The sequence below is a fragment of the Schistocerca cancellata genome, chromosome 1 (assembly GCF_023864275.1).
Source record: "Schistocerca cancellata isolate TAMUIC-IGC-003103 chromosome 1, iqSchCanc2.1, whole genome shotgun sequence".
Lineage (NCBI taxonomy): Eukaryota > Metazoa > Arthropoda > Insecta > Orthoptera > Acrididae > Schistocerca > Schistocerca cancellata.
This window is the reverse complement of record NC_064626.1, coordinates 478407215-478424718: the sequence shown is the minus strand read 5'-3', so window position 1 is coordinate 478424718 and position 17504 is coordinate 478407215. Positions and strand designations below refer to the sequence as shown.

The 17504-nt window shown below is 40.5% G+C and overlaps 1 protein-coding gene across 1 annotated transcript in view; it reads left to right on the top strand.

Annotated features, from left to right (window-relative positions):
• The window catches only part of LOC126184198 (CLIP domain-containing serine protease HP8-like), a 79440-nt gene that overhangs the window by 18447 nt on the left and 43489 nt on the right, over positions 1-17504 (top strand). The window contains exons 2-3 of the mRNA XM_049926601.1: positions 5719-5794; positions 7163-7257. Coding sequence (XP_049782558.1) covers positions 5719-5794; positions 7163-7257 — 171 coding nt within the window. The remainder of the gene's footprint in view (positions 1-5718; positions 5795-7162; positions 7258-17504) is intronic.

The window sequence follows — 17504 nt, the reverse complement described above, 5'->3', positions numbered from 1 at the left end:
CCGGTAGCCGAGTGGTCAGCGCGACAGAATGTGAATCCTGTTGGCCCGGGTTCGATTCCCGGCTGGGTCAGAGATTTTGTCCGCTCAGGGACTGGGTATAGTGTTGTCCAAATCATCATTTCATTCCCATCGACGCGCAAGTCGCCGAAGTGGCGTCAAATCGAAAGACTTGCACCCGGCGAACGGTCTATCCGACGGGAGGCCCTAGTCACACGACATTTACATTTATCAGAAAAATCCATTTATGCATAGGGATGCTTAAACTGTTGGAGATACCAGAGACTGTTTCCTGAGAAAATAGTTCTGCTGTTCTAATTTCACGCTCATACAGAGTGCGGGGCATAGACTGAAAGTCTTTTTGTAATGAAAAATAAGCAGCGTGGTACTATGGTTCACTTTCGCTATTTACATTCGCTAACAGCTTGTATCCAAACTGTATGTGCCATCACATTTTCCTAAATGTATTGACAATATGGCAATATTTTGTGAAGTATTGGTATGAAAACTCGGAGCTTCCGTGATTGTTGTTTTTGTAAGTAACATTTTAAGTTCTTTGTTCAACTCTGTTGACCTGCGCCGAAAAGCCATATTAGTTCTTCGGAAGGAGCACAAGAGTCGATCTTTATTATACACTCACAATGTACAAGAGAGGATTATTGGAATTGTTGTAGTGGATGGTTCAAATGGCTCTGAGCACTATGGGACTTAACATCTGAGGTCATCAGTCCCCTAGACTTAGAACTACTTAAACCTAACGAACCTAAGGACATCACATACATCCATGCCCGAGGCAGGATTCGAACCTGCGACCGTAACAGCAGCGCGGTTCCGGACTGAAACGCCTAGAACCGCTCGTCCACACCGGCCGGCTTGTTCTTCTGGACAGCTAGACATATCTCTGCTCTCTCTCGCTCCCTCGTTCTCTCTCTTCCCGCCCCCCCCCCCTCTCCGCCCCCCACCACCCTAACAGTCACATTAGCGTGACCACCGCATATATGCGACGTCAGCATGAACTAACCCCTCACAGACGGCAGTGTAGTGTTAGCAGTAGAAGGTATATAAAGCGTGTCGGAGATTCGGAAAATTGTGGAGTCGTTGTCGCAATGCGGAAACTCAGCAGTTCATCTGACGTCCAAAAGCGCATTAACTTTGGATTTCGTGCCAAAGATGGAAGTTTGTAAACAGTTCGCTTCCCGCTCTAGTTACAGTATACCGTGCATGGCAAAATGACGGTACCCAAAACCGGCGCCGAGGCAACTCTGGGGCGCACCACAGGCCATAGATGACAGGGGTGAACAACGGCTGCGGGGATGTGGATGGGCGAATACAAGGTCAACTGTTGAGCAACTACCACCCAGACGAACCAACTGGCTACCAGCAGTGTCTCCACAACGAACGTCGCTGCAAAAGGGCTCCGCAGCAGCCGCCTGGTTCATGCACCTGTGCTGAATGCTGTTCATCAGCGACGACCGCAACCAGATGTCCACTGAGTGGCGACAGATGGTATTTTCGGGTGGATCACGTTTTCTCCTCCATCGGACAGATGACTGTTGACGTCGTGAAACGTCTGAAAGCAAGCAACCTCAAACAATCAAATGGTTCAAATGGCTTTGAGCACTATGGGACTCAACTTCTGAGGTCATTACTCCCCTAAAACTTAGAACTAGTTAAACCTAACTAACCTAAGGACATCACACACATCCATGCCCGAGGCAGGATTCGAACCTGCGACCTTAGCGATCTCGCGGTTCCAGACTGCAGCGCCTAGAACCGCACGGCCACTCCGGCCGGCTACAATCGTCGCAAGGATCCAGGCTGGAGGTAGGAGCGTTAAGGTTTCTCGCTATTTCTAGGAAATCTCTTCATTGTGGAAAGGACAAAGGTTCAACACAAGTATGCACGTATCGTTGTGGATCAGTTCAACCCTTACATGCAATTAGTTTCTGCTCATCTCGCTGGCATCTATCAGCAGAACAATGCAACGTGTTACACAGCTGGCAGTGTACGTGCGTGGTTCAAAGAGCACCTGGGTGAGTTTACAGTACTTCCCTGGCCACCAAATGCCCCGGAGTTAGACCCAATCGAGGATCTGTCGGACCACTTCGATCGGGCTGTTCGCGCCATGGATCCTCAGCCGAGAAACACAGTGCGTCTGGCCACGGGATTGGATTTGGCATGGCATCCACTCAGTGCCTTCCAGAACCTCATTCGCTATCTATCTTCCTGCACGTCTCGCAAGCAGTCCGCACTGCAAGAGATGTTAGCCTTGTTTCTGACGGGTGGTCACATTAATGTGAATGAACAATGTAGAGTCTCTGTATTAGTTACCTGTTGATTGTGTGCTCCCGTAGCAATGACAGTAACAGACCGTGACATACACAGGACACAGACAGGCGCTGCAAGAGTGTAAAGAGCGATGACAATTGGTGGAAAGAAAACAAATGAATAAAGGATGCGAAATAGGAGTGCTCAAATGGCAACACTTAGTATCCCATTCTAGAAAACGTGCGTTACAAGTAAACAATAAACAGTACGCATGAAGTCTACCACTGACCTCTCCTCGACATTGATGAAATCAATATTGGCGTAGTGTGAGAACAAATCATGTTACAACCGTAGACAACGAATTTCGGCGTCCATCGGTGTCAGTGCTGGAAAAATACAAATATTCCACATGAAGATGCAGAAATTCATCAAAACACCAAACATTTTCAAAGCACAACACAAGAGTCCAAAGGCTAACGAATAAATTATTTCTCAACGTTGTTTCTCAACTGTATGAAATTTGTTTATTGGAAAAGCGCTAACATGGCAATCACTGTGAGAAATTAAAGAAGCGATAAGTTGCAGAAAAAGCCGCAGGACTCACTAAAGATTGAACCATATACCACCGAATTTCTAGTCAGAAACTTACACACTCGTTCACGGAAACGTACATAGGCATTATTACAGTTCCAAAATTCAGAAGAAAAATCGTCTTGATCTGAGTTCTCACAGCTACCTTCGTCTATTTTATTTGGACTGTTAACCGTGATGATGTATCTACGTTTCTTCTTCGTAAAATGTTCAACCTTAGATTATTCCCGCATACTGTTTTGTAAATAATTAGTAAATGAGTCACAGTTGGCTTAAGAATCAGTCATTGTACAAAATGAAACGACAGGTAAGACCGAAATGCTGTCTTCATTGAGCCACAGTTGTTGATTTGTGTAAATTGGTTTTGCAATGTATCAGTAAATGTATATTTGGATACGATATTCAGTGGTGTAATGGGGAGAAAAATAACCAAAAGTGAGTTTTAGACAACGTTTTGTTATTCACTGAGTATCCGTGTGCCACTACCGGGCAAGTGACTTTCAAGCGCAGCGTCTGATCTGTACGAGAGTATACATAACGGATGCACGAGTACAGGCCGCAGACGCATGGTTGACGACGTATGGAAGTCTGGCCGTGAGTCGTGCACAGGTAGCCAAAAGGTAAGACGACCGCAAGCGATAAGTGGGAAATCCGGGTTCGATCCCAGTACGGCACAAATTTTCATTAAACAGCTGATGGTTGTCCTCTTACGCAGTTGCGAATTCATGTAGAGTATTATAAATATCACATTACCTTCGTCGCTGTTTATTCGTACCATCACCAGATTATTAGTAAAGTTAGCGCCGCTTAAATTCTGTTTCTTAAGCAAGTTAATATATTTTAAACTCAGGCACATTCCATATACTGGGAGTGATAAATGACTATATTGACATTAGTCCTGGGCTCCATACACTATGCATATTGATTATTCAGCTACGGATCAGTTGAGAAATATCGTACATGTCATTGGGAAAGTTAATTTTAAAAAACATTTATTTCCTAATTCACCATACAAAAATATTACCTAACGTAAGTGTAGATTAACATATTTTATTGTTAATTTTGATACTTTGCGTGCAGTGTTTTTATATACTGGGTGTTTAAAAAAGAATTACCCGATTTCAAAACTCCATATTTATAGATAAAACATACTACAAACATGGGATGAATTGCAAAGTACTCATAAAATCTTAACATTTTAGCTGTACTATTACAAATGCTCTGTGTTTCCACCAGCAGCAGCATGAATGACATCTAGACGATAGCTAAATAGGTCATAAACTGTACACAATATATTTGCTTTTACAGACGTTATGGCGCTCTTATTCTGTCCTTCACTTCTTCTGGGTCACGACATAGAGGGGAGATGAACAAACTTTCCTTCATATATACACACAAGGGAAACTCGCATGGAGTCCCACCTAGCGATCTTGGCGGCCAAGAATGCAGAGCGTGTCTCTGGTCCCGTGTGACATACCCAGCGTTGAGGCAGAGAGCATTTGACAAACTGATGTGCGTTTTTATGCCAGCATGGCGGAACTCATTCCGTCTGAAAATTAAGTCATAGGAGTCCTCTTGAAACCGTGGAATAAGCTCGTTCAGCAACATTTCAAAATAGCTCATTCCCGAAAAAAGGACCACACACCTTTTCACTACAACTGGCACTAAAATGTTCACTTTAGGTGTGTTTCTTTGGTGCTCAATAGTGTTATAAGATTGTAGCCCCCATATACCCTAGTTATGTCTGTTTACCTAACCGCTAACTTGAAATGTTGCTTCATCTCTGAAAATTAGCCGGCCTGGGTGGCCGAGCGGTTCTAGGCGCTACAGTCTGGAACCGCGCGACCGCTACGGTCGCACGTTCGAATCCTGCCTCGGGCATGGATGTGTGTGATGTCCTTAGGTTAATTATGTTTAAGTAGTTCTAAGTCTAGGGGACTGATGACCTCAGATGTTAAATCCCATAGTGCTTAGAGCCATTTGAACCATTTTTTTCTGAAAATTAACCATGGGAAACACGTATCGTCTTCCATGTCCTGTAGCAGAGCATTGCCGAAGTCAACCCGTTTCCTTTTACCACCAACCCGAATAGACTGCACTAACTGTAGTCTGTGTGGTTGACAGACCAAACGACGCCGTAGCACTCAGCAGAGAGTCGTGTGAGGAAATGCCAGTTCTGCGCTTACGCGGCGGGCAGACTTCCGCGGACTCCGCTCAAACGTTTGCTGAATACTTTCCACCATGTCATTGGAAGTGCGAGGTCGATCGGGCCTCTTACCTTTGCACAAACATCCTGTCTCCCAAACTGGCGATGCCAACGACGAATGTTTTTGGGTCCAGGCGATCAAAGCCAAAACGCTGACGAAACGCACGCCGGACCGAGAGCACTGACTCACTCTATGCAAACTGTAAAATACTGTTGAGCGTGCGCCATCTGACTTCTGACTGAATGCAAACTGAAAAAAATGCATTGACTGACATCTAACGGCGATTTTCTAAAACTCTAGGCCACGCCCATTCAAACAACACACATTTCAATTCCAACAGGTCCTATGGTTCGTAATTATTACCATCCAAGCTCAGATCATTCATTTTGATAAACACTGTAGATTTGCAGAGACGTTTAGAAACTTGCTCGTGGGTACATCATTGTATTGAATTCGTGTTGTCTCCTTGTTCCACCTGCAAAAGCTGAATCCGCATCTCAAGAAAATCAGTGAGATGTGCTCAATGCACGGGAAGACGTTAAAAGCGTCCATGACAAATTCTGTGCAGAGAATTTTTACAACAATGCTATAATATGACAGTTCACTGTAAGATGTTTGTTATTAAATTTGTCTTTTCATTCGCCACTCTTTGCAGAGCCGCACCCGCAACCAGAGGGTCCCGTCTGGCCGCAGAGCCTGCTGCAGCACCCCAACCTGCGGCTCCTGCCCACGTGAGTGGCGCCGTCTCTTTCCGAGTCTGCTCTATAGCATCACGTCTTCAGTACCTGCACTATTTTTCTTTGTTCTTCTTTAATTTCAAAAGTTGTGAAAGATTTTGCTGCGCGGAATGGCCGCGCCGTTAGAGGCACCATGTCACGGACTGCGCGGCCCCTCCCGCCGGAGGTTCGAGTCCTCCCTCGGGCATGCGTGTGTGAGTTGTTCTTAGAATAAGTTAGTTTAAGTAGTGTGTAAGTCTAGAAACCGATGACCTTAGCAGAACATTTTGAATATTTTGAACATTTTGTGAAATGTCACAGGTAGTTATTTGTCAATTTCTAAATTCATGAAAGTAAATAACGTCATTACGCTATTCAGATATGGAAGAATGTGTGTTGCCACTGCAAGCCTCGTTACTTGCCTCTGAGGAGAAGGCAAAGTTTTGTTCCTTAGGTGGTGTTCTCATTTTGCAAAGCCCCGCGGTGTGTGTATGTGAAGCCGTACCGGAATGATGGAATTTTCAAAACTGTCACAGATTCCTTAAGACTCTATGTTGAACTTTAATTGTCCAACAGAATCGCCATCTCAAAAATGCCCCTAACAAGGAATCTTAATGTGGGGAACTGCTACAAAATCCTACTGAACGACAGTGTTTACGCAGTCGAGTAATAGTAGAAGTGGTGGTGGTGGTGGTGGTGGTGGTGGTGGTGGTGGTGGTGGTGAGCAGTGACACTGCATAAGACTCAGTGACTTGACTCTTAAAAGTGTTTGCAATCAAGGTATGAACCAATTGGAAAGGGCTCACTAATACAAATGCAACCCACCAAACGTTTTAATTACTCCAGTGGTTGATTGGATAATAAGTAAAAACGGTACTCTCACTGGAACCGGGATTAACGATACTGTGGCAACGGTACGTCCCATTTTCGAACATCAACAACCTTCTGTTGCGGGTACTGTGCATACTGTCAACAGTCTACTGTAGCGGCAAGTCGGCACTGTGTGGTCGCATGTGAAAAACCACAATGTCGCTCGTCAGAACACGGATACTGTGAAGTCCCGTCCACCGTCTGAACTCTGTCCTCGACGTCTCAAGCCAGCGACCTTTCACCTTCCATATACAAACTAAGAGTGTCTATCTTCACGTGTTCTGTGCCAACTGAGCGGTTCTCACGCTTCCTTAAAGTGGAACTACAAGCCTCGGCCGATAACCACTGCAGGTTCATAAAATACATTCCCCAACGTTAAATAACGTCATGGGACTTGTAGCATGATGAAATAAAGCGTCCTGCCTGTAGCTTGTGTGACAATGGGCAGATGAATTTAGCGTATAAATCGAAGGAGGCAAGCCGGGTGGCTTGTGACATTTCAGTCTTTTGCAGGGACACATGTGGACAGGACTACTCTGACCGCATCACCGCCGGCGTGGCTCCCATCAACAAGTACCCGTGGACGGCGCTGCTCATCTACTCCCCAGGTAAGCTCTACGCCTCACTCTTACTCGCCACATATTTCTTGTTGGCGACAATTGCCAGTACTTTTCTGCTTACCACTGAAAAGGTGAACGGTTTCTGAGGTCCTGGAAACGTAGTTCATGTCGATGACATACGGGAGCAGAAATTCTCTCTGGTTAGTATTAAATAACAACGAAAGCTTCTGACAACGTCTTTCGTTCTTACTGTCAGGAGGTGGTTGACACTGGCAGCATGTATAAATTTATTTACACTCCACATAGGGTCATCACGACGTATTCGATCAACTGTTGCACTCTAAATACCTCAACAGCATCACTTAAAACAGCCAAGTCCTGCGATGAGATCGGAGGAAATAGTCAGATGCTTCAGTTCAATCTTTAAGTGATCAAAAGCGAGTTCCAATGTTCTCTTATTTTAAACTTGCAGATACCGAAAGGAATCGATGAGCTGACAGCAGCTGTTTGCTAGGACATCTTATTTCCAGTGTAGTTTGAACTGGAAAATGAACTTCCCTCTAGGACAGTGCTTTTCAACCTTTTGTATAAGCGAATATTTTCCACTTAAAAATCTTACGGCGACTCTCCAGAACCGTAATGAAACTGCAATGAAATTGCAAAGACAACGAATTGAATTTTCTTTCTATTGATATTATAATGATCTAGAAATAAAGTGCACTACACAAGGTAGTCGCGGCGCTCTGCAGGCAGTGGTATACGAAGGCCATTCGCAAAGTAAGGTCCGACAGGTCGCGAAATGGAAACGACAGTGAAAATCCGAAGACGCTTTGCACAGGTGTGTTAGGCACTGTCCCTAGTATGCCCGTGAATGGCGTCGCGTCGCTCTCTCCAGTTCTGAGAACACAATAAGGCGTAAATATGCCTAGAGCCAACTACGGGTGTCCGCTGCGAAGTTTGACCTGCTTTCATGCACCTTGAAACACGTATGTAACATAGCAGCGATGGTGAGGCACGTTAAAATCTTTGACCAGAGAGCCTATAATCGTGGCTAGTCTGCGCTTGACCGCGCGAGTGTTGCGAGCAGTACGATAGTAGCAGTGCAGTTGAGTAGTACTCTGTCAGTAGTCGTTGAGAGCAGTTCGGTTGTAGTTGTCATGTAGTTCAGTTCAGTAGTGGTCTGGTCCTGTCACGGTCGCGAGCGGGACGCAGTCGGGGAGCGCCGACATGGCATTCTGGTCAAGATGCTGAATGAGGTATATTGTTAATTAAGGTAATCATCAGATAATTTAAAGTTCATTTATTGTAATTAATTTCCAACAAGTGCCCCAATAATAATTATGATTTCAAATGCAATTTTATTGAACTAAATTTCGTTCCACTTCCCTTAAACAAATTTCAGTTAAATTACAAAAAAAAAGGAATATTATTATTTGCAATGCAGTTCCTCCAAGCTGTGCACAAGAATAAGAGCAGAAATTTGATTAGCAGTTACAATGAGGTAAGAATTTAATTCTGATTTTTGCACAGGGCCAAAGACCGATATTTCGGTTTGAATTGAAATTTCATTATCACTGAGATTTTCTTATCACTGAATTGACTTTCATTATTTTCGTGACGAGCTTACACCAGAGTCAGATTGCGAATTTCACATTTTTGTTGCCTTTGTCAGTACATTTCATTGCAGCGAGGTTATTCTTGGGTCCCATTTATTATTATAATTTTTTTTATTTAATTATTTCTGTGGGGACAATATTGCTTCTTGGCTCCATTTCTATATAATATTGTCATACGAAATTTTTGTGGGGAGGTTTCACTTGGCGACACCCAGTCCAGGATCGTATTTCGTTGAGAATCTTTTGAACAACAGTCAGATATCTGCTCTTATTTGCTTAAGTATAATTAGAATTTGGCGCAACGCTTGTACTAATCTTGTGACTTTCCATCTACAGGTCAACGGCAATTGGTTGCTCTGTTGTATTTGTGTGTTGTTTTTGCATTTGTGCTTATTTGTTTTGTGAATATTTGTGACTATTGTAAAAATGCCGCGAAAGACTGTGAATAGTGTATCGCGAGGTATTATGAACGAAATTACCGACTTAAACAACGTGACCGATAGGACATGTGACACGCAGTGTAGTGATGACAATCCTGCGTTCACTAACAATCAGTGTATTCCAACCACTAATGATGACTTTTACCTTAATGATGAACAAACGTCATCAATTGTCTCGTCTGTTAATTTGACGACAATTGATGACGCGGAACGCTCTATTGTAATGAGCGCTGCCCAGCTTAATATACCCGATTTGGAAAATTCAAGTAACGTACAGACAAATTTGTCTAATGAAAATGAACAGGATACTCAAAGTACGACGGATCTATTTAATTCCGAAATAGTGTCCGACAGTGTACATTTGACTGGCAAACCTTTTTATAAGTCTCAGAATAACCAAATGGTTACTGAAAGCGAAACAATTTCAGATCCACCATTAAACAGCACAGATAATAGAAATGCTAATTTAGGCTCGGATCCAATTTTGGCAATACTGCTACAATTTAGGGAAGAATTTAAACAACAGAATGAAAAACAGGACAAAAAATTTAATAAAATTCATGAAAATTTCAAACAACAGAGTGAAGATTTCAGACAACTTAGGGAACAGAACGAACAGCTAAACGAAAAATTAGACAACAATTCCAGACAGTTAAGTGAACAAATCAGAGCCGTTGCCGCGCAGTGTCATGACACTAAGGAACAGTTACGCGTGGAAATTGAGGTTTGTTCACAAAAAAATAGCGAAGAAATTAAGTCTGTTGCGCAAGAATTAAGGGAAATGCAAACAGCCGCAACAGAAACACTCAGAGACGAAATTAGCGGAGTCGCTAAACAATGCTCTGAAAAAGCTACACAATTACGCGACGAGTTTAAAGCAATGACAGCAGAACTTTCGCGCACAGTGGACGCAAAGATAGACGCGAAATTCGAACAGCAGAACACTCAGATTGACGAACGCTTTAATCAGCACATACAGAACAGTGATACGCGTTTCCGCAAATTTATTCAAGATCAAAACAAAGTAAAACGACAAGTCATGGAAACAATCACGGCTCAGAGACAAGAAGACAAACGTAAAATGTTCGCGAAAGCGAAGACGTATGTAGACAATAATATTACTACAGTGTCCGACAAAATTAATACCATAGAACAGTTGAACGCGGAATTACGGGATGAAATTTCTGATCTTAAATCAAAAACAGATACACACACAGTAAATATTCAAACAGTGACAGACAGATTCGAACAATTAGAACTAACGCAGGATTGCGATGTCTTCAAAGCTGATGTTAAAAAACTGAGCGAAACTACGCGTAAGTTGCAAAAACAGATTAATGCGTCCGATTCTAAAACCGATGATCAGGCAAAAATACTGACTGAAAAATATGATGAATTGGCCAGTCGCATCGATGCTATCGAAAGTGCTAATGACAATAAATCAGACGATACTTCACCGGTTTCATTTAATCAAACACCTGAATTTCAAAATTTACAGCAGACAATTAATGAGATCGATTCATCTAACAACACGTTACGTAGGAAGTTGTCAAATTTACAACAAGAAGTAACAGAGATGAAAAACATTTCAGTTAATAACATACCACAACAGACGCCACTTTATGAACATTTGTCAGACTCGCGCAACGCGTATAATTTGAGTAATCTACAGAGAGTACGGGACTTAGATTCCGAACAACCACAGTTCAATAGATTCCCTTACGATCCTGAACATGTTCCATCACACAGAGATGATAATTTCGATTACAAACATTTTCTGTCAGTGAGAAAGTTTAAAGTATTTAAAAACGATAGAACGCAGATTCACCCACTGGATTGGATTCAACAATTTAGCTTTGCTCTTCCACCGACTTGGCCTGTTACGCATAAACTTGAATTTATTTGCAGCTTTTTGGAAGGAGAACCGGCAACTCGTATGAGACCGATCGCGAGACAATGTAACTCGGTAGAGGAATTTCAGAATGCCTTTCTATCAGCGTACTGGTCGAAGACGACACAGCGCGGAATTAAAGACCAACTAATTAGTTTGCCAAACTATGAAAACTCAAATTTTCCCAGTGTAACGCATTTTTTTGAGCACATGGTACAACAAAACCAATACCTGAGTGAACCGTACAGTGAATCCGCACTTATACAATTATGCATTTCCAAATTACCACGGTCATTACGAGTGTCACTGCTAACGGGCCAGCAAAAAGAAAACATTTCAGCATTCAGGGATCTTTTGCAGCTTTTAGAAGTACAGCAATCTGATTATTCATTTGTGAACAAAAACTTTTCGTATAGTAACCAAGGTCAACAAACTTACAGTAATTATGATCAGGGACGTAACTTCAATAGGAAAAGTAACAGACGCTTTAGAAACGATAACTACCAGAACTTAAATCACAGACAAAATTCAGATTATCAGTATCGTCAAAATTTTCAGCAACAGGAAGCACATTTTGGTAACAATAGAGGTTTTCCACCGCAACAGCATGAAGGTCAGCCGGTTGGCATACGTAACCAACAATGTAATGCACAAGGTCAACCAGGCTTTAATGTTCCGCCGCGAGCACGTATAGTCCCTGATACAACAAATAGTAACACACGACAGCAAGGAAACAACTATGTACAAAGAAGACAGTATTTCAATTCCTATCGCAATACACCGTATAGGAATGACTATCACGACAGACGTAAAAATGATGAACACAATTATCAGCGTACATATAATAACAGTCGGTCATACCAACAACAAAATTATGCACGAGAACCTATTCTCATGAACGAACCCGACAGTAGGTATCATCCAGAGCGTAATACGTCTGGAAGAAGTAATAGAACTGTTCAAATAGTAGAAATGCCACAGAATCCTCCTAATAATAATAACACGTCAGATAGAATCTGACTAGATACTGTTCAGGACGCATCTTCCAATAATACAAGCACTACTTCAGACACGCAAAATGTTGTTCACGAAAATGTAATTACTTTTGACGATATCAGAGACACTCTCTTGCAGGAAAGACCATTTGTTCAGAAAACTATTTCACATCCTGTTATCGAAATTAAAATTGGTTCATCAAAATTCTCAGCAGTAATTGATTCCGGATCACCTATATCAGTAATAAATGAGGAGACTTTTAACGAGTGCAACAAAGAGAATACTTATCCGACATTACCTTTAGGCAAAACAAAAGTGAAAGGAGCAGTATCGAGTAAAGGAGTAGACGTTAAATTACAGACGCATTTATCATTTTGTATTGGAGGTCATACTTTCCACTCTAATTTTTGGATTGTTCCTTTATTGACAACAGACGTAATTTTAGGTACGAATTTTCTGGTACAACACGACGCAGTTATCGATTTTCAGAATTCTTATTTAATGCTAAAGGATGAAAACGTACAACTTGCTTTAGAATTTCAGCACTCTTTATCTGCGGAAGAACAAACAATTAACCGCACAGAGGTCATTTCCGCAACACGTAACATAGACTGTAATCCCACATTGTTCACGAATACGTACGTACACAACGATAATACTCCAGACGAAGCTGACTACGACGTAATGCAAATGATTTCCGATAAAGTTAGACAAAGCAGTGCAACAACAGACGACGAACGAATGCAACTACACAAAATTCTTTTACAGCAAGCTCCAGTTTTTGACAACATTCCTGGTACTATGTCCGGTTTTATGTATGAATTTCAAGTGAAACAGCACGACACATTTAAAGCTAAACATTATCCCATTCCGTATATCCACAGAGAACAAGTTAAAAAAGAATTGCAGGATATGCTTGACCAAGGAATTATTGAACCGGCAGTTAGTCCGTACATAAACCCGCTACATATTGTTAAGAAAAAAGATGGCTCACTTCGCCTCGTACTTGATTCACGTCACATTAATGACATTATTATTAATGAAACAGATCGACCACAGACACTAGAGGAACTTCTACAGAAATTTCACGGTACTGCTATTTATTCCACATTAGATTTGAAATCGGGATTTTGGCAAATTCAACTTCATCCAAATTGCAGAAAATATACAGCTTTTCTCTGTTTCGGCGACTGTTATCAATTTTGTAAATTACCATTTGGCCTAACTTTCTTCTGCAGCTTTTATTCGCGGTTTGAACACAATACTTCCGACAGAACTTAAGGACAGAATTACGACGTATGTGGACGACATTCTTATTGCAGAAGCTAACTGGTCCGAACACAATCTGATTCTTGAACAACTGTTACAAACTTTCCATTCACAAGGACTCACAGTTAACCTTAGTAAATCGCACTTTGGCAAAACTTCTATAAAATTTCTTGGTCACGTAATTTCAGCGGAAGGCATTGCACCTGATCCGGAAAAACTTCAAGCTCTACGTGACATTACTGTTCCTACGACAAAAAAGCAACTACGCAGTTTTTTGGGTTTAATTAACTTTTTTCGTAAATTTATTCATCACTCTGCTTTAGACACACCTAGACTATGCCAACTAACAGGTAAAAACACTATTTGGTCTTGGGATAAGCAAGCACATTCTGAATTTGTGAACCTGAGAGAAGCCTTATTGAATGCTCCACTTTTATCGCACCCAGATCTTACCTGAAATTTTTCCATTGCCACCGACAGTTCTAACACCGCTTTAGGCGTACACATTTTCCAGGAAATTGAAGAAGATGGTTCGATAGTAATTAAAAACATCGCATTTGCAAGCCGCATTTTGTCACCTGCTGAACGAAATTATTCCGTTACAGAATTGGAAACATTATGTGTTGTATGGGCTTTTACGAGATTTCGGCACTTTCTTTATGGCAGACATACCACCGTGTACACAGACCACAGAGCGATACAATTTTTACTTTCGGCCAAATTCACGCACGACAGATTAAGCAGATGGAAACTCTATTTACAGGAATTTAATTTTACAATAGTTCACATTCCCGGTACGCAAAATGTTATAGCAGACGCACTATCGCGTTCTCTCGGCAACAATCAGCAAGACGTAGCAACCAACTTCTGCAAAACAAATTTCAGTGTCATGTACATTCAGCAAGTAGCATTTGAAAATTTTATTTCATCGTCATTACAGGACATAGCACAAGAACAAAATAAAGACAATATGTGGAAAGAAATTAAACACCTTTGGCAAGATAAGAATAATGTTACGATTAGAAACCATTACACTGTACGCAATGATATTCTGTTTCGCCGCTCTCATCCTGACAGCAACAATTGGTTATTATGCATTCCTGACGAACTTGTTAACAAACTAATCTGGTACACTCATTTAAGTTACGCACATTACGGAGCACGAAAATGTTTTCTTATACTGAGACAGAACTGTTATTTTAACAACATGGAGAAACGTATACGACGAGTTTTAGCGTCTTGTAAAATTTGCCAGAAAGCTAAATCAGACACCACTTCACATATTCCTCCTTTATATCCCATTATACCTGTTAAATTAAGACACATGGCCGCAGTAGATATTTTTGGTCCGATTCCGAGAACTAACAGAGGTTTTTGCTACATCTTTGTCGCTGTTGAGCTCACTTCAAAATTTGTTACCTTCACTCCGTTACGCAAAGCTACTGCTAAAACTGTTTCGAAAGCATTTGTAAAACATTTTCTATTTCATGTAGGGCATGTGATGAGAGTAATTTCTGACAATGGATCACAATTTCGTAGTAGCGTATGGACACGCATGTTACGAGCCAGAAACATTTCTCCGATCTATATATCCAAGTACCACGCTTCTTCGAACCCCTATGAAAGATTAATGAAAGAAATTGGTAAGCTGTGCCGAATATACTGCCACAAAAGACATATTGATTGGGATACATACATACTCTCATTCCAAGATGTAATTAATTCCATTCCAAATGAATCCACTATGCTATCTCCGTCTGTTATACTGAAAAACGTTGAACCACCAAACAAAATTAAAGAATTAGTGAATTTCCCTAAAGGTCGTCGCTTACGACACCACGAAATAATTGACATTGCGCTGAACAACATCAAACGTGCCGCAGAGCGCCGGAGAAGACAGCAAAAACAGGTTTGTACACGCCGCGACTTTCACATTGGACAGAAAATATTAGTACGTACACACTATTTATCCAGCAAATTAAAAGGTAAGTGCAGTAAATTTGAACTTCTATACGCAGGTCCATATCGGATTCGCAGCATCCCTCACCCCAATGTTGTACACGTCGAAACTTTGAGAACCAGAAAATCGAAAGGCAATCACCATGTCTCAAACATTAAACCGTTTATTGAATGAAATCACTTTATGATGTAACATGCTATGGTGCCATTTACTAATGCAATTATATTCACATGAACACTTACTGATGATTATCGTATTTTTTCTTGGCAAGTGCCCGGCAAGGTAAGGTTAGCAAGTCGCTTTTCTTGTCGTTACACATCAGACCATGCACATTTTCCACTTTTTTATGTACGATTGTATTCCAGTTTTGTCTATATGCACTGTGAGATAGTTAAGATATAAAACACACCAGTCGACTTTGACATTTTTTTGGCCTTATGACATCTCAACATCGTGACTTTTACATTTTTTTTTTTTTTTTTTTTTTTTTTTTTGCTGCTGCATTGTGATATTCCGTATACATTTTTGCCTTTGAACACTGTCTGTGCTTTCGACATATTACGTTGTCTGTCATGTTATGCTGTATGGTTAATTGTGTCACCATAAACCAGTCATTATTTAGTGGGTATATGATTTAAATGCAAGACGTTAATCTCTGTTCATCATTTTCAGAAAGAAATAACGTGTAAATGAAATAAATTAAACAGAAATGGGACTTTCAACTACGGAATAGACGAAAGAGGATACAAAAACCTTATGAAGAAGAGTAAATGGATCAGGATTAACAAGCATTAACAAGAATATACTATACTCATCGTAGAATAGCAGTCTTAACTAATTTTTTCTTTCAGAATACAAGGTGATTGATGCAGGCTGTCGGACAGAACTACACATCTTAGTTTTAGTGATGAAATATGCTAGAGATAAGGAATAGTTGTGTAATGAGTAATGAAGTGATTTTTTGCAGATGATAATGAGTGATGATGAATAATGATGAAGAGTGTGCTACTATGGATAATGAAGTTTTTCTTTACAGGTGATGATAATGATGGAGTTATGAATAATGAAGTGATGAATAATGAAGTTTTTTCTTTGCAGATGAGGATAATGTTGAAGTTATGTGTTTATGCTATGTAGTTATTTAAGTATTTGTTGCAGTTTGTTTCGACAGCAGGTGTTATATTGCATAGTAGGATGTTGGAAAGTTTTGGAAAGGACAGCTATGGAACACATGTTTATACACATTTCACTACCTGTTAATTCGGAGTTCACTACTTTTCAGCATAGTGTGCGTTTCTTCTTTCAGGTCAATAATCCATTTTGTATTTTTTCCAGGAGAAGCTTTTCATGATACTAAACCTGTTACTTATTATACCTGTTCTAGTACTTGCATTTTTTTTCCCATTTGTGTTTATCATTTATAAATGTGATCACATATACTGCCTTGTTACATAACCTTGCTACAGCTGACTCATGACGAATGACGTTACACATTTTTGATTTACAGGAACAACCCAGTACCAATTTTTTTTCTTTCTTTTTCTTTTTTCTCTTCTTGCTTTCTCTTATAATTACCAAACGCAATGCATTGCTAATAAAAAATGTATTACCAGTCCGAAATAGTGATACCAGTTTGAGAAAGTTCCGAATAATACTGATCAACTCTGAATAGTATGTCACTTCAGTAATGACTTCGTAATGATACAAAAAAATATATGTATAAAATAATGCTTTGTAACTGGCTAATAATTGCCACTGTTTATTGTAATGAGACTACTTATAATGCCCATGATTATTAATGCTATGACTGTAATTAGCTGATTTTTAATAATAACTTCGTAATGATCTGAATGTCACTCAATGAATTGTTATTACTTCTTAATGATCTGAATAATACTGAATGAGGAACAATGTTCTATACTATTCGATACTTGATGGCCACTGAGTGCCAATAATTAATGTCACTCAATGAACTAGGTTATTAATTATGCCATTAATTAGCTCTTGTTTTCAATGTTGATACTTTGTTACTGGAAAAGAATATGATTCTTACTATATTGAAATGACAAATGATTAACTATGCTTTATAATTGGGAAAGAATGTGATTGTTTAATAATGCTTT